Raw genomic sequence first — 22,278 nt, forward strand, 5'->3', positions numbered from 1 at the left:
ATCGATAATGCATCGCACTACCTCAAGGTAGCTTCCTGCTTTCAAGTGGGTGGCCAGTTCTAATCCGTTACCACTGCGAGTAAGGAAATGACCGGGCCGGCAGAAAACACTCGGATCGCGGGAAGAAGCCTACCCTCTTGACGTCATCCGAAGTGGAGGCGCCGGGAGGCTCCCGGGACGCGCAGTGCCTGCGTGGGGCGCGGGAGTGTTTCGCGCATGAGCAATTCCACCTCCCCTCAGCAGCCGCCATTCTCCGTCTCGCTCCCCGGCTGGGAGAGGACTCAGGCGCCTCCAGTCCGCTCGGCGCCGCGGAGGGCGGGGCCTGGAACCTGCGCGGGCCGGGAGCTGAGGCCGAGCCCCTGCAGGTGTGTCGGAGGCTTCGGTGCGGGCGCTAGGCCGGGGGCGGGGGGAAGCCGGTCTCCGCGGCCGCGCCGAGTCGGAGACCCTGGCAGCCGCCCCCCACTCTCTGAGCGCCGGACTGGCCTCCGAGGAGGACTGGGGAGGAGGCCAGGCAGGGGGCCTGGCGCGGAGGCTGGCTGTCCGCAGTGCGGTTCCTCCCCAGAAGCCGTGTTTCTCGACCTGCGTGAAAGGGGCGGCTGGAGGAGGCCTGGGGCGCCGGGCTTAGCGGGATGTACGCGCGCGAGAACAGCCGTTTGTGACGTAGATGCCAAACCCGTCACGTCGGCGCTGGCGCGTGGGCGGCGCTGGCTGCTGGAGACGTGGGTTGTAAAGCCTGAGGGGCCCGGGCTCAAGGCCAGCGCCCGATGGTAAATGGGCAGGTTCATCTGGGTACGACTCGGATACTCATCTGTAAAATTATAATAGCCTTTAGGGCGGTTTCTTGTATTGAATAGGGTAGTGTATATAAAGTACGATAAGGATTCAATAAAGGTGAGCTGCTTTTCTCATTAAAAGGTATGCTGTTCTTTTCATTATTGGCTCATTTAATCATCTTAATCATCATAACCATCCTTTGAATCCGTATTTACCACCTCCATTTTAATAAATACAAGTACCGAAGGTTCAGAGAGATAACTGGCTTAGCCATCATTAGCAGGGATTTGTTTTACTCTGTATTTCATGCTGCTTCCCACCCTAAAATCCACAGCCTTGGGTTGTATTTAATCCAGTGATTGTCCCTGAGCAGATTAGAGTGTAGTGGACCTAATCGTACAATGTAGTATTCTATTTTCAAAAATTCTTGAGGCTTCCTTAGAACTCCTGTGCAAAAGGTTAATTAAGGCCTTTCCTGCATTCTCTAACCTGTCTCTATACCCAGACGACTGTTACACATGTGAATTTAAACCATAGTTGAAACCCTGAATTTTAAGTTTTACTGGAGAGGCTGAGAATCCTATCCAGGCCAGAGGGGAAATGGGACAGACTTTTTTAAGGATGAAAACTGCGATTTCATCCATGCTCCATATTATGAAGGTGATATCATAATGCCTCTGATTGGATGGTGTATCTAGGCTTTAGTAAGTAGGCATCGTGTAAGTACCAGGGCAGCTGGAAGTGGTTTCTTCTGGTTTCTTCTTCCTCGGCATTTTGGCATCTAGTTACCTTTTGCTCCCCATGTGAAGTGCCTATTTTGGGATTATGATGCCAAATTGTTGTTTTAGAAGTTATATTTGTGTTAGTGTCAACAGTTTAGATGGCCATGTCAGAATTCATCAAGACCTAATTACATTTTACTCTAGGCCCCAGCCCAGGGTTGGAGGGGACAGTGAATTCTGGGGTTCTGTTGGATTTGTGGTACTGAATGAAGACTTAAAGAATCAGAATAGTACATGATTGTTTAAAATTACCTAATTCCTTCTCATGTTAAAGATAATAGCATAAGTGGGAAGCAGCCACATAGCACAGGGAGATCAGCTTGGTGCTTTGTGACCACCTAGAGGGGTGGGATGGGCGGGTGGGAGGGAGACACAAGAGGGAAGAGATAATGGACATATATGTATATGTATAGCTGATTCACTTTGTTGTACAATAGAAACTAACACACCACACCATTGTAAAGCAATTATACTCCAATAAAGATGTTAAAAAAATAACATAGATAATAAAAGATAATAACATAGAAACTAAGATAGTCACTAGGTTTGTTAATAGCAGAGCTTAGCATAGAACTGAAGCCTCCCTGTCACTGTCCCATACTTTAGTCAAAATAGGGTTTTTGGAGAAGTGATTTTGGAGAAACGGAAATTTAGAGAGATGAAACATCTTATTTTCGAGAGCTCTGAAGACTTTCTAACCTTGTGGGGTTTATAGTATCAATAGGAAAAATTGTTATGACATGTAACTTAAAAGATTTTCCATATCAATAGATGTTTCTCTTCAACATCATTTCTAATGTCAGCATAGGGTTCCATACTTTGGATATATATTATATACCTTCCTTAACTAATCTGCTATTATTGGACATTTAAGTTTTATATTCTTTTGTGTTATTTAGTAATGGACATATAATTTTCAAAACAGCCAATAGGAAAGAAATGTTTAGGTTCAAAAATGTCCCAGATTCATCAAGATTATATGAGAGTCACCAGTGGACAGGTGGGTACTCCTTTATCATGGTCCTTCCTATTCCTTCTCATGGCTCAAAGAGACATTTTCCCAGAGGTTTATCTTTTACTAAAACGTTGTATGTAAATTTCTCACAGGTGATTCCTGACTGCAAGATAAGGTCTCTTACGACTTCTGTCTTCCAACTTTCCCTGTGCTGACTTCATAGTTTCTATACTTTCCAATAGCAGCAGAAAATGAACAAGTTCCGGGTGAGTCATTTATTTACCTCTTAACTTTATTTCACTCTGTGTGTGTGTCTTTTCAGTGAATTTTATGAAAGAGAGCCCATGTATTAAATTAGAAAAGTGGAAATTGTTAAAAATCACCTTCAGGGAAAATACTGTTTGAATACAACGGGAGTTCCAAGGTGTGGTCTGGGCGCCCCAAGACCCTTTCACAGGGTTTGTGAAGTCAAAACATAATACCAAGATGCAAATTGCCTTTTACACGGACGACATTAGCACTGATGGTGTAAAAGCAATAGATTGCTGCCTATCGGGCATACATCAGGGTGATCACACCAATGACGTTGTCTTCCTCTGCAGTAGTAAAAAAACTGCCACCTTTACTTAAGGATATCCTTGACGAAACAGTCAAAGTTACTAATGTTATTAAATCTTGACCCTTGAGTACAAAGCTTTTTAATATTCAGTGGGATGAAATGGCAAGTTCACCTAAAGTACTTTTGCGGCATACTGAAGTATGATGGTTGGTTGTCTTGATCACCTAGCCACTTTTTTTCATGGAATATCATTTTTATGTGAAAGAGCAACTGGCAGACAAACTACGGTATTCACACGGTATTCAAACCTTTTCTCAACAATGAGTGATGTGAGCCTGTCATTTCAAGGAAAATAACTTAGTATTTGTTGCTAATATTAAAAGTTGAGCTTTCAAGTGAAAATTAGAATGTTGGAAAACTTGTGAAGTTGACAAATGCTGATACTTAGAGACTTTTCTGATGAGATTGGTAAGGATATTAACAAATGTGATTCTTTAATATTAAATAATAAAATGCGTCAACATTTGAGTAATATTTCTGATGTATCTGCTCAGAGGCAAACTCAAGCAGTTTAAGAGGACAGAGTGTTAGAAATGAGGAACAGGTAATAAGTTGGTTAGGGAATGCCACTCTAAAAGGTAATATTTGAGGAATCTCTTGAATTAAACGAGAGAGAGCCAGGTAGAAATCTGGAGGAAGAGAGTACTACATATAGGAATAGGAAATGCATAGGCCCTGAGGCATGTTCCAGAAACAGTATTTAGGATACTGAAACTAGAGAGAAGTGAACTTTGGGGAGAACAGTAAGAGGTAAGATCTAAGAAGTAGAAGGGAGTAGAATATATATGACTTTGTAGGCTGTAGAAGACATGAATTTTGATTTTATTGGTTCATTAAATATTAAAAAAATCATACTTTATGCAAGTAATGTATATACATGTATATGTATAATTTAGGGAATACTGATTAAGTAACACCACTGTATCCCATATCTGGCTTAAGCAATGAAAATTACTAATTGAAAATTGAAGCCCCTGTATGCCCTTCCTTAATCTCATCCCACCATTACCCAGAGAAAAGGAATCCTGAATTCTGTGGTAACCATTTCTTTGCTTTTTAATTTTTAAAAACAAAACAGCATATTTAGCAATTAATTAAATGCCCAGCCCTTTGGAAAGCCCTTGACATAGTTTATCTTAACATAATCCTCACAGCCAACTTTTGAAGTGTTGTTATTATTACTATAACATAAATTTTCAGTGTGGACATTATCTATTATTAATTAGAGATCATAGCCTTTAGGCCTGATGGTGGAAAAAAAAAGACTCTAGAAAAATTTAACCTATTCTACGGTTCTGCTTTGGTCAGTCTTGAACACATTTATACCTTATATATGAAAATTTCCTTATCCAGCATTTTTCAGGTGTGGCACATGATGTTTTTCTTACCTTATGCTCTGTAATTAATTGCTGAATGGTCAGTCTGGAACAAAAGAAATAACTAGTGAGCCTTTTTGTTTTTTGAAGTAGTTTTAAGTACAGTCATCACTACCTACTCTTGGAAAAATTTATTTTGTGCAGATAATTGGATTTTTTTAGGCATTTTGGCCAGATGAGAAAGTCTTTTTTATTCCTTCTTGCATCTCTCAAGTTCTGCTGCCATCAATTTCTGCTGTTTGAAAACATTCTTTATAGTTATTGTTTCTATTCTGCTTGCTTGTTGTTTTAGTGAGGGTCTGCTGGTGGAAAATTCTCAGTTTTCTTTATATGAAATATCCATGAAGAGCTTTTTCACTGTGTATAGAAATACTGGTTGACAGTTCTTACCTTTTAAAACACTGAAAAGCATTTATTGTCTTCTACTACTGGTACTATTGAAAATTCACCTGTTACACCTGTCACACCTTTGAAATAAATTTGTCTGTTTTGGGCTAGCTGCTTTTTAAGGTATCTTTTATCCTAGTATGTTTATATCTATATTTCTTTTTATCCTTATTAGATTTACTATACTTCCCTTGGATTGAGTATTTGAGTATTTTGTGTATTACATTGTATCTCCTTTATTGACTTTGAAGCTTTATTTTTGTGTGTTATTTTGCTTATTGCTGAATCTGGAGGTTACAACATGCACCATTAAAATAATGGTGTCTTCAAATACTGTATTCATGAACAGTGTAATAAACTTTTTTTTTTTTTTTTTTTTTTCCTTTTTGCGGTATGCGGGCCTCTCACTGTTGTGGCCTCTCCCGTTGCGGAGCACAGGCTCCGGATGCGCAGGCCCAGCGGCCATGGCTCACGGGCCCAGCCGCTCCGCGGCATATGGGATCCTCCCAGATCGGGGCACGAACCCGTATCCCCTGCACCGGCAGGCGGACTCTCAACCACTGCGCCACCAGGGAGGCCCTAAACTTTTATCAGTATAATTCTCTTTACAGCCTCCTCACCCTGTGGTCCTTGTCTTATATCTCACTTATATCTTTAACCTCAAATACTTGTTATTTTTGCTTTAAACAGTATTCATCTTTTAAAGAAACGTGTGTGTGTGTGTGTGTGTGTGTGTGTGTGTGTGTGTGTGTGTGTGTGTAAATAAAACTCTTGTGTTTATGTTCATATCTGCTTTGGGAGCTCTTTATTCCTTCCTATAGGTCTGGGGTTCTCTCTGATATCTTTTCCCTTCAGCCTAAGCAACTCATTTTATTATTTCATGTATTATTTCAGCACTGATGGTGACAAATTTACTTGGGTGGTCTTTCTGAAAATGTCTTTATTTCACCTTGGTTTTTGAAGGATATTTTGCCGGATATAGAACTTTGTCAAGAGTTTTCTTTGTATCTGCATTTTTAGGATGTCTTTGTCTTCTGGCTTCTGTTGTTTCTGATGAGAAGCTAGTCTTCATCTTACTGTTATCCACCTGAATATAATGTGTTCTTTTCCTCTGTGCTTAAGATTTTCATTTTATCTTTAGTTTTTAATAGTTAGACCATTATGCACACAGGCATGATTTGTTTTGCATTTATCCCTTTTGAAGGATGACAAAGATTTGTGGGTTGTTGCCTTTTTTTTTAACATCTTTATTGGAGTATAATTGCTTTACAATGGTATGTTAGTTTCTGTTGTACAACAAAGTGAATCAGCTATACATAAACATATATCTCCATATCTCTTCCCTCTTGCGTCTCCCTCCCTCCCGCCCTTCCTATCCCACCCCTCTAGGTGGTCACAAAGCACCAAGCTGATCTCCCTGTGCTATGCGGCTGCTTCCCACTAGCTATCTATTTTATGTTTGGTAGTGTATATATGTCCATGCTACTCTCTCACTTTGTCCCAGCTTACCCTTCCCCCTCCCCATATCCTCAAGTCCATTCTCTAGTTGGTCTGCATCTTTATTCCCATCTTGCTCCTAGGTTCTTCTGACCATTTTTTTTTTTTTTAGATTCCATATATATGTGTTAGCATACGGTATTTGTTTTTCTCTTTCTGACTTACTTCACTCTGTGTGACAGTCTCTAGGTCCATCCACCTCACTACAAATAACTCAGTTTTGTTCCTTTTTATGGCTGAGTAATATTCCATTGTATATATGTGCCACATCTTCTTTATCCATTCATCTGTCAATGGACACTTAGGTTGCTTCCATGTCCTGGCTATTGTAAATAGAGCTGCAATGAACATTTTGGTACATGACTCTTTTTGAATTATGGTTTTCTCAGGGTATATATATTGTCTTTCATCATTTTTTAAAATTCTTGGAACTCATTCTTCAGATAGTTTCTTTGCATCATTCTTTTTTTCTTTCTAAAATCCCAATTACACAGTGTTGAAATATGTACATATTGTCCTAAATGTTCAGATGCTCTGTTCAGTTTGGGTTTTTTTTTTGTGCGTGTGTGCGTCCTTTAGTTTGGATATTTCTATTGAGCTGACTGTTTTCAAGTTCATGGCATCCTTCTTTTGCTCTGTCAATTCTCTTCATTCATAAGCCTGTAGAATCCACTTCTGATATTGTATCATTCAGTTCTAAAAATTCCTGTTTTTTCTTTTGTTTTTCTTTCTCTTCTAAGATTCTGCATCATTTCATTTATATTCTCAATTGTTTTCACTAGGTCATTTAGTTTTAGTGTAATTACTTTAAAATCCTTATCTGCTAATCCCAACATCTAGGTTAATCTGTAGGTCTGTTTCAATAGGCTCCTTTCTTCAGTATGAATCAAAATTTTCTACTTCTTTGCATGTCTCCTATTTCTTTATTATGTGCTAGACATTATGTATAAAAGTACAATAGGGATTGAAGTAAATAATACCTCCAGAAAATGTCACATCCCTTCCTCTGTCTGCTCGCTAAGTCAGATATGTAGCTGAGATGGCCCTGGGCTTTAGTGAGGTACTGTTCACCACCAAGCTTCACACGATGGAGGGCAGTATCAAGGCTTTCCCTTCAGTGGGGCTTGGGTTGTGAACACCACTAAAGCTCCACTGATGTGCTTTTAGCTCAGCCACCAGCTTTTCTTTGGGGTGACTGAGGAGTTGCTGCCCTGTAGAGCTTTTAGCACCTGAGACATCTCTTCCTGCCCTGGTGCTCTGCTCCCAGCCTTTGGAGGGTTGTGGCCATGCACTCAGTAAAGGTCTGTGGGGGGAAAAGGGTGAGTGTTTGTACTTCAGAGCATCCATATAAATTATGGAGCTTTCCTTTGGTTCCAGAAACTGCTTCCCCAACTTAAAATAAACTGACCACTTTGAGACATTTGAGAGGAAGTAAAAAAGTTCTACAGAGGGGGCTTCCCTGGTGGCGCAGTGGTTGAGAGTCCGCCTGCCAATGCAGGGGACACGGGTTCGTGCCCCGGTCCGGGAGGATCCCACATGCCGCGGAGCGGCTAGGCCCGTGAGCCATGGCTGCTGAGGCTGTGCTCTGCAATAGGAGAGGCCACAGCAGTGAGAGGCCCGCAAAAAGTTCTACAGATACTAAGCTTATGTTTGGGGACCTCCTGAATATGAAACTCCCACTCAGTCACCAGGTAGTATCAAAAGGCAAGTTGGTGTTGACTTGCTTTGTGACCAGGGTTCTTAGGGATGCTAATACATCACACAAGACCATAAGCAAACATTAAAAGTTTGTTAAAAGTTGAACCAGTTTCCTCTCTTCCCTACTTGCCCCCAAGAATGAAATAAGTTGTGGTTTTCTGTTGTCTTTTGAAATATTTGTCTCTTCTGAATTTTATCTCTTGTTCACCTTTGGATTCTCAGATCTCTGATTTTAGAAAACACTAGGTTAGGGGCTTGTTCTCGTTAAAGTTAAGATCAGCTTCTCCTTTGCATCTCAGAATTTGTTTCCATTCAGAATTTGTTTCTTTATGCTTATTTTAGAGATGCTGGCTCTGAGCTGCTTTCTGCTCTACATTTTTGCCCTGGCTATGAAATTCGAAAATGCCCTGAAAATGCTAACCAGAGGTATAAGACTCATCATAATTAATTTCACTTTTTTCTTGGATCTTTACCTCTCAAATTCTAGTGCTTAAGTTAATATTTGATGCTTTTGTATAGCTATTTTTAGTGTGTTTTGGGGGTTCTGTTTTTTTCTTTTATTTTTCTTTTTTAAAATTAAAGTATAGTTGACTTATTTTTAATTGTAGTAAAATACACATAACAAAATTTACCATCATAACCAATTTTAAATGTATAGCTCTGTGGCATTAAGTACATTCACATTGTTGTGCAACCGTCACCACCATCCATCTCCAGAACTCTTTTCATCATCCCACACTGAAACTCCACACAAATTAAACACTAACTCCCCACTCCCCCCATACGTTGGGAACCACCATTCTACTTTCTGTCTCTATGAATTTGACTACTCTAGGTGCCTTATATAAGTAGAATCACATAGTATTTGTCCTGGCTTATTTCACTCAGAACAGTGTCTTCAAGGTTCATCCATGTTGTAGCATGTCACAGAATGTCCTTCCTTTTAGAGGCTGAATAATATTCCATTTTGCTTATGTAATGTACATAATTTTATTTACATTTGTTGATGGACGCCTGGGTTGCTTATACCTTGTAGCTATTGTGAATAATGTTGTTATTATGAACATTGGTGTACAAATATGTTTGTGTCCCTGCTTTGAATTCTTTTGGATACATAACTAGGAGTGGAATTGCTGCATCATATGGTAATTCTATGTTTAATTTTTTTTGAGGAACTGCCATACTATATTCCATAGTGGCTGGACCATTTAACATTCCCACCAGCAATGCACAAGGGCTCCAGCTTCTCCACATCCTTGCCAATATTTGATATTTTCTGATTTTGTTTTTTGGGTCTTCTTTTTTTTGAGAGTAGTAATGGGTGTGTCATGGGTGTGAAGTTGTTTTAGTTTTGTGCTTTGTTTTTATTTTACTCTCTAACTTACAGCAAAATTCACTTTTTTTGGATGTACATTCAATGACTTTTGACACATGCATAAAGACATGTAATCATCACCACAGTCAAGATACAGAATAGTTTAATCACCTCAGAATTTCCTTGGTTCCCTCTATGTAGTCTCCCCATCACTAATTCCTAGCAATCACCAATTTATTCTTCATCTGTATAGTTTTGCCTTTTCATGAATGTCATGTAAATTGAATCACATAGTATGTAGTTTTTTGAGACTACCTACTTTCATTTAGCATGATGCATTTGAGATTCGATCATGCTGTTGCATATATCAGTACTTTTTTTTACTGCTAAATAATATTCAGTTGTATGTGTATACCTCACACACCAGCTGAAAAATATTTGGGTTGTCTCTGGGGGTTTTTGGCAATTATGAAAAGAGCTGTTATAAACATTTGCATTCAGATGTCTGTGTGTACACAGATTTTAATTTCTCTTGGGTAAATACCTAGGCATGTGCTTACCATGTCATATGGTCCTGTTATAATTAACTTTATAAGAAACTGCCAAACTGTTTTCCTGAGTAGCTTGTATTCTTACCACAATGTATCAGAGTTCCACTTGCTTCCCATTCTTTTTTTTTTCTTCTTTATTTCTTTATTTTTGGCTGCACTGGGTCTTTGTTGCTGCATGTGGGCTTTCCCTAGTTGAGGCAAGCGGGGGCTACTCTTCCTCGTGGTGCGTAGGCTTCTCATTGCCGTGGCTTCTCTTGTTGCGGAGCACAGGCTCTAGGCTCACGGGCTTCAGTAGTTATGGCACAGGTGCTCAGTAGTTGTGGTGCACGGGCTTAATTGCTCAGCGGCATGTGGGATCTTCCCAGACCAGGGCTCAAACCTGTGTCCCCTGCAGTGGCAGGCAGATTCTTAACCACTGAGCCACCAGGGAAGTCCCTTGCTTCCCATTCTTGTCAGCACTTGGTATTTCAGTTTTTTTTTCTTTAAGTCGTTTTGATAGGTGTGTATTGCTATCCTATTATGGTTTTAATTTTTATTTTTCTAATGACTAATGATACTGAATCTTTTGATGTGCTTATTTGTTATCCATATATCATCTTTTGTGAGTGTCTCTTCAAATCTTCTGTTCATTTTAAAATTGGGTTGTTTTCTTAGTGAATGTTGAGAGTTCTTTATATGTTCTGGATACAAGTACAATGCTTTGTTAATTTGTGATTTTCAAGTATTTTCCTCACTATCTGTGGCTACTCTTTGCATTCACCTAACAGTGTCTCTCACAAACATGTGATGAATTCCATATTTTTCTTTTTAGTTTCTTTTGGTATCATGTCTAAAAAGTCTTTGCTTATTTCGAAGTCACAAAGACTTTTCTTCTAAAAAATTTTGGAGTTTAACATTTCATATTTAGGTCTATAATTCGTTTTGAGTTGATTTTTGTATAAAGTATAAGTTATTGGCTAAGGTTCATTTTTATATATAGATGCCCATTATTTCCAGTGCCATTTACTGAAAAGCAAATGTATATATGTTATCTTAATACATATTAACTTAGCACGTATACAATAGATACAGAAATAATTAAAGATATGTGTATATACATGAGTTAATATGCAAACATATATTTACTAACTGTCTGCTGAGAGGGCCTATAAGCAATGACACCTCAGTAGCCATGAGCAAACCCAGCACACAGATCTTGCTTTCTAAATATCATTCTACAATAAAAGGAACCAGAATTCCATGAAGAAATTGATTGATTTTGGGGCAGAGGCGAAGGTAGTACAAAATAAGTCCAGAGCATTTTGTACTGTCAGAAATTAAGGAAGTGCTCAAAAACAGGGTGATGGGGACACGTCAAATGGACGTGGGCACCAACCCGAAAGAGCTTCTCATGGCAAAGCTAGAACAATTTGAGCAAAAAAATAAATAAGATGGTATTGGATTCTAACCCAAAGCATTAAATATTTGAGACCATACTGATGTAAGTAAATGACTGAATAAATAAATAAATGGGGAAAAGAGAGCCCTTTGAAGGATTCCAAGTAATTCCAAGTAATATATCTAGATTCTGCTCCCTCTTAGAGGTGGGGCTTATTCCCTCTTTTCTCGATTATGAGCTAGACTTAGTGATTTTCTTTCAAAGAATAGACTATGCAAAAGAAACATATACATATATATATATTTCCTTGGCTGCCACGCCACATGGCATGTGGGATCTTAGGTCCCTGACCAGGGATCAAACCTGTGCCCCTTGCATTGGAAGCATGGAGTCTTAACCGCTGGACCGCCAGGGAAGTCCCCATAAAAGTTTTAAAGTTCTAAATTTTTAAATTTTTAAAACTTTTAAATTTTAAATAAAGTCAGTTTATTTTTCTTTTACTGCTTGTACTTTTGGTGTCATATCTAGAATCCATTGCCAAATTCAAGGTAAGGAAATTTATTCCTATGTTTTCTTCTGAGTTTTATAGTTTTAGCTCTTAATATTTAGGTCAGTGATCTATTTTGAGTTAATTTTTTTTATATGGGGTGAGGTAGAGGTCAGGTTTTGTTCTTATGCATGTGGACATTTGGTTGTCACAGTGCCATTTGTTGAAGAAACTATTCTTTCTCCATTGAATGGTTTTGTCTTCCTTGTTGAAAATCAGGTGGCCATAGGTGTATGGCTTTATTTCTAGACTCTCATTTCTATCCCATTGTACAGTATGTCTATCTTTATGCCAATCACACTGTTTTTATACTGTAGTTCTATAGTAAGATTTGAAATAAGTGTGAGTCCTCCAACTTTCTTTCTTTCCCAATTTTGTTTGGACTATTAGGGACTTCTTGGAATTCCATATGAATTTGCGGATTGGCTTTTCCATTTCTGTGCAGAAGTCATTGGGATTTTATTAGGGATTGCACTGAACTTGTAGATTCCTTTGAGTAGTACTGTCACTTGAACTATATTAAATCTTATAGTCTATGAACACAGAATGTCATTTCTTTTATTTATATCTTCTTTAATACTTCCAGCAATGTTTTGCAGTTTTCAGTGTATAAGTCTAACACCTCCTTGAGTAAATTTATCCCTAGGTATTTTATTCTTTTTGGTGCTACATTAAATGGAATTGTCTTAATTTCTCTTTTGGATTTTCATTACTGGTATATAGAAACACAACCAATTTTTGTGGGTTGATCTTATAATTCTGCAACGTGCCGACTTTGTTTATAAGCTCTATTAGTTTTCGTTTTTGTGGATTCTTTGGGATATTCTATATGTAGATCAATGTCATCTGCAAATAGAGATAGTTTTTTTTTTTTCCTTTCCACTTTGGGTGCCTTTATATCCTTTTCTTGTAAAACTGCTCTGGCTAGAACTTCCAGTACAGTGTAGATTAGAAGTGGCAGAAGCAGGCATCCTTGTCTTGTTCCTGGTAATAAGGAGAAAGTTTTCAGTCTTTTACTACTGAGTATGCTATTACTTGGGGTAGAGGTGGATTAAAAATGTTGTTTATCATTTTGAGGAATTTCCTTCTATTTCTAGTTTACTGAGTGTTTTTATCATGAAAGAGTGTTGAAGTCTGTCAAACACTTTTTGTGCATCAATTAAAATGATCTTCTACTTTTTCCCCTTTGCTCTATTACTGTAATAGATTGACTTTTTTATGTTGAACCACTCTTGCATTCTTGGGATAAATCACACAGGGTCTTGGTGTAGATTATAATCTATTTTTTTATTTTGTTGGATTTGATTTACTAGTAATATGTTAAAGGTTTTCATCTTTATATTCATATTAAGTCTTTATAGGGTAGAATGCTTATCTCCACTTCATTTAATTCTTTTTCTGAGGTTTTGTCTTGTTCTTTTGTTTGGAACATATTCCTCTGTCTCCTCATTTTGCCTAATCCTCTGTTTTTGTTTCCATGCATTTGGTAGGTTGGTTACATTTCCCAATCTTAGAGAAGTAATCGTATGTAGGAGATGTCCTCTGAGGCCCAGCAGTATACTCCCCTCTGATCACCAGAGCTATAAGCTCTACGGGTTCCCTATATGTGGGCTACATGAATCCTTCCTTGTTGCGGGCTGACTATTGTGGGCACACTGGTAGGCAGGGCTGACCCTCAGCCCTGTTGGAAGCCAGGCCCTGCCTCATCCAGTGGCTCCCGGCCCACTGTTGGGAGGGGCTGGGTCCCTGCCTGGCTAGCTGCATGGCCTGTGGGGTGCCTGGAATGGGACCCAACGTGGCTGGCTGCATGGCCTGAAGTGTCCTGGGATTGGTGATGGCCCATTGGTGGGCATGGAAGCCTCCAGCACTAATAGGCTAGAGGGAGGCTTTCAGAATGGTTCCTATTAGCACCAGTGTCCTCATGGTAGAACAAGCTCCCAAAATGGCTGCTGCCAGTGTCTGTGTCTCCAGGGGGAGTTCCAGTTGCCTCCTGCCTCTCCAGGAGGCTCTCCAAGATAAGCAAGTGGGTCTGAGGTAGGCTCCTTTCAAATTACTCCCTCTGCACTGTGACTTGGAACGTGTCAGATTTTTGCATGCACCCTTTAAGAGTGGAGTCTCTGTTTTCTACAGCCCTCTGGCTCTCAAGCTGCACTGGCCTTCAAAGCCAGACGTTCTGGGGGTTCGTCTTCCTGGTGCAAGACCCCCCAGGCAGGGGAGCCCAGTGTGGGGCTCGGACCCCTTACTCCTTGGGGAGAACCTCTACAATTTTGATTATCTTCCCATCTGTGGGTCACCTACTCGGGCTTTTAGGTCTTGACTATACTGTGTCTCTGCCCCTCCTACCCATGTCATTGTGGTTCCTTCTTTGTATCTTTACTTGTGGGGAATATTTTCTGCTACTCTTCAGATAATTTTCAGAGATCGTTGCTCTGTGAATAGTTGTAATTTCAGTGTGCCTGTGGGAGGAGGTGAGCTCAGAGTCTTCCTTCTCCACCATCGTGGCCATCCTTTGTGACCATCTGTCATCTTGTACATACTTCTGTCATAGCACCTGCTATGCATGTTGCATTTAAGAATTTAATCTTTGCCTCCCTGTCAGCATGTAAGCTCCTTGATGACAAGAATAGTTGCTTTCGGGGCTTCCCTGGTGGCGCAGTGGTTGGGAGTCCGCCTGCCGATGCAGGGGACACGGGTTCCTGCCCTGGTCCGGGAAGATCCTACATGCCGCGGAGCGGCTGGGCCCGTGAGCCATGGCCGCTGAGCCTGCGTGTCCAGAGCCTGTGCTCTGCAACGGGAGAGGCCACAACAGTGAGAGGCCCGCGTACCGCAAAAAAAAAAAAAAAAAAAAAAAAAAAAGAATAGTTGCTTTCATTCATCTCTGTATCTCTGGCAGAGTTCCAGGCATGGAGTGATATCTGCGTAAATATATACTGAACAAATATTTTATATATGTATAAAGCAGGATGGCAGTATATCTAACTCTCCAGAATAAATACTATAGTTAGCACATTAACAGTTCACATGTCTTTTTTTTTTTTTTTCCTTTTTGCGGTATGTGGGCCTCTCACTGTTGTGGCCTCTCCCGTTGCGGAGCACAGGCTCCGGACGCGCAGGCCCAGCGGCCATGGCTTACGGGCCCAGCCGCTCCGCGGCATATGGGATCCTCCCAGACCGGGGCACGAACCCGCATCCCCTGCATCAGCAGGCGGACTCTCAACCACTTGCGCCACCAGGGAGGCCCTACATGTCTTTTTGATGGTACTGTATTTTGATCACTTCAGTTTTAACTGAAATATGTTGTTTCAGGGACCAGTAACATTCAAGGATGTTACTGTGGAATTCACCCAGGAGGAGTGGCAGTTGCTGGATGCTGCTCAGAGGACCCTGTATAGGGAAGTGATGCAGGAGAACTATCGTCACCTCATCTCAGTGGGTGAGGAAATCTTCCCTATCTGTAACTCCCAGTAGTTTGCATTTCCTTTCTCAGTTACTGGAATTTGTTAAGTCCCCTATAGGGTTGAATATTAGCTTTGTTTTAGGGGTCAAAGTTGATGAATCCATTTTGGGTACCAGAAGAATATTTCTGTCCCCATGCACTCCACTGATACAATCTAAATTTGCCAAGCCTGTGTGGGACCTTCCTTGTTCTGCTCCTATACTGCACTTCCTTATCCTTCAGAGTTGCTGTATTCCAAGCAATTTGTATTATTTTCTTTATCTTTCTATTAATAGGTTATTGTGTGAATAAGCCAAATGCAGTCTTCAAGTTGAAGCAAGGAAAACAGCCATGGATATTAGAAGTAGAATTTCCACGTCAGAACTACCCTGGTAAGTTAGAAATTATAACCTGTGAGTAGGTTGGTGCCTTTGACTTTTGAAATTTTTTTTTCAGGAATCTCTTTTTTAAATGCCCTATACTTTTGGAAATGATTGAGGATACTTGATCTGCATATGTAAGCAACATAAATCACAATTCCAGTTTTCGTTCTCCATCTAAATTCCCTCTTTTGCTTGACATTTTTAAAATAGATTTACTTCTCTTCCCTATATACTAACTTTGACTTAAACTTTCATTTTGTCTTTTTTCTAGAATTCCCAGTTACTCCTTGCCATTAAAGTATGCAACTATAATCTTAAAATCTGTCTTATAAATTTTTTCAAATGCCATTTTCCTCCTTTCATTAACAACAAAATGCCTTAGTGTTTTCAGCACCCATTTTAATTTCCTATTCTCTCTTTAAACTCTGAAATCAGTTTACGAATCATTATGCCTTTCATCGGTTATATTATTTTGGAGTTGATACAAAATACACCTAATTTTCTGTGAAGAATTAGTCTGGCGCTTTATTGCCTACTGCATCTTATTATTATTTATTTATGTATTTACTTCTGGCTGCGTTGGGTCTTGGTTGCTGCACGCAGCCTTTCTCTAGTTGTGGCGAGCGGGGGCTACTCTTGGTTACAGTGCGTGGGCTTCTCATTGTGGTGGCTTCACTTGTTGCGGAGCATGGGCTTCTAGGCATGCAGGCTTCAGTAGTTGTGGTTCGCGGGCTCTAGAGCGCAGGCTCGGTAGTTGTGGCGCACAGGCTTAGTTGCTCCGCGGCATGTGGGATCTTCCCGGACCAGGGCTCGAACCCGTGTTCCCTGCATTGCCAGGCGGATTCTTAACCACTGGGCCACCAGGGAAGCCCTGCTTCTTATTTTTCCTTGTGGCCCCAAAACACATGCTAATTTTCATTTTATCTGCTCTCTTAAATGTCTTTCATACATAAGATCTTATTTCATGAGTATCCAAGTTAACCTTGCACATGTCCTTATCAAATAACTTTTTTAATGTTTTCCCCACAAATGCCATGAAATTCTAACCTCAAGCCTCTGCTCGTAATCTTTCACTTTCTTTCAAGCATTTAAAGATGAATAAATATGAAGGTCCATGAAGATTCTAGAACAATGTTGAATAATTACTCTTTAAAGATCATGTAGCAAATTGAAGCAGAGATGTGGGAGCTAAGATATGAAAGCAGAATAAGACTAGTGTTGAGTCATAGGTAACTCTGTTTTGGAGATGCAGTATTTGGTGGCCAGCATTGAAAATCTCTGGTGCTACAACTGGGAATTAGTTCTGTTGTAAGGATGGCTTGCACTCTGCTTTTCTTTAATCTTTCCTTTTGGATGTATGTGTTTCTGGGTCTTCTGAACCAGCAAAAATTAAGCCAACTAGATAGGAATTTTCCTCTAAACATTAGGAAATGGATGTTCTGAGAAAGTCACTTTAGTGTTGACATCGAGATTGTTGTATGTGGGTAAAGAGGAATAAAGTGGAAGTTTATAGTCTACCGATTACTAGGAATCCTAACACAGTAAACTAGGTTTGAGTGGGTAAAGACCTATACTTTAGCTCCTTCATCCAGTTTAATCTTTCCTCTGATATTTCCAGTGAACACAGTTGTCTACTAATTTTTATTTTCACCCTACTTACTATTCATTGTCCTTAATGGGCTCACAGCATTCTCTGTGTCTCACATTCCTGTTCAGCAGCACTTTGAATATCTTTTGTTCTCTGCTCCCTGTTCTTTTTTTTTTTTTTTTTTTTTTTTTTGCTGTACGCGGGCCTCTCACTGCTGCGGCCTCTCCCATTGCGGAGCACAGGCTCCGGACACACAGGCCCCGCGGCCATGGCTCGCGGGCCCAGCCGCTCCGCGGCATGTGGGATCCTCCGGGATCGGGGCACGAACCCGTGTCCCCTGCATCGGCAGGCGGACTCTCAACCACTGCGCCACCAGGGAGGCCCTGCTCCCTGTTCTTTGTTTTTTTTTTTTTTTTGGCTTAACCTTCTCCAGGTTTTTAAGATCATATTTGTAGGGTCAAAGATACTTGGGTTTATAACCAGGTCCCTTCCCCTCTGCTATAGCAGTTTTTAGTGTTATTTATGTTTCTTCTAAACCACTGAGATAGAGGAAGTTTGCACTTGAGAGTTCCTTCATTTGAGGATATTGGCCTGAAGCCTAAGAATCCACCCTATGAGCATAAGAATGTGTTAAGATTTAAACGGTATTAAATTTTGGATTCCTTTGTAGAAGACCTATGGAATACTCGTGACCAAGGAGCAAGATACCAGGAAAGCCAAGCTAAAAATTCAAGGCAAGTTCAAGAATTCCATTTTGAGATTAGAAGCTTCATAAGAAAGGGTCTTGATGGGGGTACTAGAAGTGAGACAGCACTAGTTAATAATAAATGTGAATAAACTAACACTGGAGCAAATTCCAAAGAACATAATCCAAATGGGAAAGCCTTGTTTCATAATAGAGACCTTTTTTATAATTCAGGGTCAGGAGATTACAACTTTGAAACAGTCTTTTGATTCTTTTTACTTACACGGTAAGGGAGGCTTTATTACACAAAGTGGAGTTCAGGCAGTTGAGAGACCTATAATAATGCAAGTGAAATTCCTTCTACCAAATGTTAAGCCATAATGTATTTCAACATAGAATATTCACAATGGAGAAGCCCTATGAATCTAATAAATATTGGAAAAATCTCTAAAAATTGGTTCTCAGAGTTACTTGGAAAATATACATAGCAGGCCAAAAAAAAAAAAAAAAGCCTTATACATTAATGAATCTGGAAATTTCTCTCTAGGAATGGAGAACTCACAAAACATCAGAAAACTCATACCAATGATAAAGCCTATAAATGCAATGAATGTGGAAAGTCCTTCTGCCAGAAGTCTGTCTTCATAATACATGAGCATACTCACTCAAAGGACAAACCCAGTGAATGTGGGAAATCTGTCTCTCGGAATGGAGACCTCACAAGACAACAGAAAACTCCTACCAGAGAGAAGACCTATGAATGTAAAGAATGTAAGAAAACTTTCTACCACCTGTCATCTCTCAGTAGACATTTGAGAACTCATGCAGGAGAGAAACCCTACGAATGTAATCAGTGTGAGAAATCCTTCTACCAGAAGCCACACCTCATGGAACATCAGAAAACACACACAGGAGAGAAACCCTATGAATGTACTGAATGTGGAAAGTTCTTCTACGTTAAGGCATACCTCATGGTACATCAGAAAACACACACAGGGGAGAAACCATATGAATGTAAGGAATGTAGGAAATCCTTTTCCCAGAAATCACACCTCACAGTACATCAGAGAACACATACAGGGGAGAAACCCTATAAATGTAAGGAATGTGGGAAATTCTTCTCTAGAAATTCACACCTCAAAACTCATCAGAGAACTCACACGGGAGAGAAACCCTATGAATGTAGGGAATGTGGGAAATGCTTCTACCAGAAGTCAGCCCTAACAGTACATCAGCGAACTCACACAGGGGAGAAACCCTTTGAATGTAATAAATGTGGAAAAAACTTTTACTATAAATCAGACCTCACTAAACATCAGAGAAAACACACAGGGGAGAAGCCCTATGAATGTAATGAATGTGGTAAATCTTTCTCTGTGAATTCAGTCCTCAGATTACATCAAAGGACTCACACAGGAGAGAAACCCTATGAATGTAAAGAATGTGGGAAATCCTTCTCTCAGAAATCACATTTTGTCATACATCAGAGAAAACACACAGGAGAGAAACCCTATGAATGTCAGGAGTGTAAGGAAACTTTTTTCCAGAAATCAAAACTCACTGCACATCAGAAGACACACACAAAGGGAAAAGCTTATAAAGAGTATAAATTGGGAAGTTCTTCTGTCTGAATTTATCCTTCAGAATAATCAGATAATTTACATGAGACAAAAACCTTATGAAATATCAGTATGGGAAAATTTCAGCCACAGTCTTTCATCATGGAGAGAAACTCTGTAAACATTTTAGGGAGAAATTTTTACCATATGTCAGACTTTTACTAAGTATCAGACAACTTAGATGGTAGAAACACTACAAATTGTAAAACATGAGGGAAACCTCTCTTTCAGAAGTCATACTTTATTGTACAGCATAGAAACCATACAAGAGAAATCCTGTAAGTAAATGACTGTAAGGAAATTTCTGTCAGGGTAGCCATCATTTAGACATCCAAAAGCTCACATGAGTGAGAGATTCCTATCAGTATCCTGACCATTCAGAAATCTTTTTATATCAGTTGGACTCAGAACACTGTAAAAGGGGATAATCACAAAGACTGAAACACATATGGAAGGCTTTATCAAGAAGTGATGTTTTGTTACAATAAAATACACACTTAATGGAATAAACTAAAAGACCCTAGAGATCTCTCAATGCCCTAATTGTCCATATTATTACTACTCTCAGGGTAATTATTGATTAAACCCTTATAAAATAAAAAAAAAGCGATATTTTGGTGAATGTCAGATCAGTGATAATGTATAGAACCTTTGTAAGTATTTTAAATATGTGAAAGCTTTTTAACAAAAATTCTAAGAGAATCTGAACTGAGGGTAACACTTCTACTAGAAGTCATGTTGCAGAAATCTGATTACAAGGTTGTGGTTTTTCTTTTAAAGAAACCTGCAAATATCTAGATATATGGAGCTTTTAAAAAGCACAAATAAATTGAATAACCAGGTGACATCATTAAACACATGTGAAGAGTCCTTTAGTATGTAGGACTTATGTGTGAATGTCAGTGTGCTACAGAACAGATTGTGGATGTTTGATGTGCATGTGGACCCATCCATAACTGTACATAGGGAAATATGTAGCCTTATTTAGTTCAGTAACTTTTTTTTTTTTTTTGCGGTACACGGGCCTCTCACTGTTGTGGCCTCTCCCGTTGCGGAGCACAGGCTCTGGATGCACAGGCTCAGCGGCCATGGCTCACGGGCCTAGCTGCTCCGCAGCATGTGGGATCTTCTGGGACTGGGGCACGAACCCGTGTCCCCTGCATCGGCAGGCAGACTCTCAACCACTGCGCCACCAGGGAAGCCCTTAGTTCAATAACTTTTATGTATATGAAGATATCTCACTAAGTCTCAGCAGTGACTCCTGTTAATAGAATGTGTATTTAAGTGTAATACTCTTTTAAAATTATAATGTATCTTTTCCTCCTATTTCTGAATGGATATGGATTTTACTGAACTAATCCTTTAGAAAGAAGCTAAAAATGTTTTTGTAAATTTTTCAACTCTCTCATGGTCAGCCAAATTTTACACTAGGGATACATTTATTTATAGGAAAAACCTAAGTTCATTTTAAAAAACAGCTGAAAACACCCTACACAATAAAAAAAATAATGCTATGTAAAGAAACGACTTAGTCTTGTTTTAGCAGACTGCAGAGCTGTCTGAATTTGTATTTTGTATGAGAGTCCTAAATGTTCTTCACTACCTTTTTCTTCCTGGTAGAAGCGACGTGACATAGAGGTTAAGAGTGTGGACTCTGGACTCCTACTGCCCAGGCTCAGTTTCCAGCATGAAGCATGCACTTAACCTCTCTGTGCCTCAGTTTCCTTTTCTATAAAAAAGAAGTGATAATAACAATATGTTAGGATTGCTGTGAGGTGTAAATGAGTTAATATTTTTAAAGCACTTAGAATAGTGTCTCAGACACAGGAAGAGCTATATGTTAATACTATCATCATTATAATTTGTATTTCTTGAATTATGTTGCAAAATAAATAAAAGGTTGACTACCAGCATTCATCCCTCACTTTATTGCTGTAGTGCCTTGGTTTGGTTGTACATTTTTCCACAAGTGATTCAGATCTGGCCCACTGCCTGCAAGCTAAGAATGGTTTTACATTTCTGAATGGTAGAAAAATTAAATATCTTGTGACATGTGAAAATTATATGATATTCAAACTTAAGTGTCTATAAATACAAATTTTATTACAACACTAATACAGAAACAAAGCAAAAAACATTCGTACCTGTTTTGCCTGTGGCTGCCTTCACATTACAGTAGCAGAGGTGAGTGTTATCCCTCACATGCCTAAGATGAGCCTAAGATAACTACTATCTGGTGCTTTACAAATTTAAGTTTTCTTAGAACTGAAAACATCACAGCCAATGTAAAGGTATACTTTTATATATGGTATGTGTTTCAAAAATGATGCATATAGCAATCTGTGGGTAGGTGGGGGTTTTTCCAATATATTTATTGTGTGCATTATATTTATATGTTACAAGACTAAGCATTAGAATTTTTTTTCAAATAAGTGTGTTTTACCTGCTGGACTGTCATAACATCGAAGCAAATTTCCTGATGGAATGTAGCAGTAAATTATGAAATAAACATTGTCTAAATTAATGGATCCCTACTCACATATTCCTGTATTTTCTTCCATGTCAGTGGCCAGTTTTCCCTGTATCATTTTAAAAATATATTTATTTATTTATTTAGGCTGAGCCAGGTCTTAGTTGTGGCATGTGGACTTCTTAGTTGTGGCACCCAGACTTCTTAGTCGCAGCATG

At 39.4% G+C, this 22,278-nt stretch overlaps 1 protein-coding gene across 1 annotated transcript; it reads left to right on the plus strand.

The window, feature by feature from the left end:
- Window positions 1-216: 216 nt before the first annotated feature.
- On the plus strand, window positions 217-19,697 carry ZNF25 (zinc finger protein 25). Its single transcript, XM_060108466.1, has 6 exons — window positions 217-365; window positions 2,664-2,777; window positions 15,186-15,312; window positions 15,612-15,707; window positions 17,957-18,020; window positions 18,519-19,697. Exons 2-6 carry the CDS (start codon window positions 2,763-2,765, stop codon window positions 19,600-19,602), a joined length of 1,386 nt encoding a protein of 461 aa, XP_059964449.1. The 5' UTR covers window positions 217-365; window positions 2,664-2,762; the 3' UTR covers window positions 19,603-19,697.
- The last annotated feature ends 2,581 nt before the right edge of the window (window positions 19,698-22,278 follow it).

The sequence above is a fragment of the Mesoplodon densirostris genome, chromosome 1, assembly GCF_025265405.1.
Source record: "Mesoplodon densirostris isolate mMesDen1 chromosome 1, mMesDen1 primary haplotype, whole genome shotgun sequence".
Lineage (NCBI taxonomy): Eukaryota > Metazoa > Chordata > Mammalia > Artiodactyla > Ziphiidae > Mesoplodon > Mesoplodon densirostris.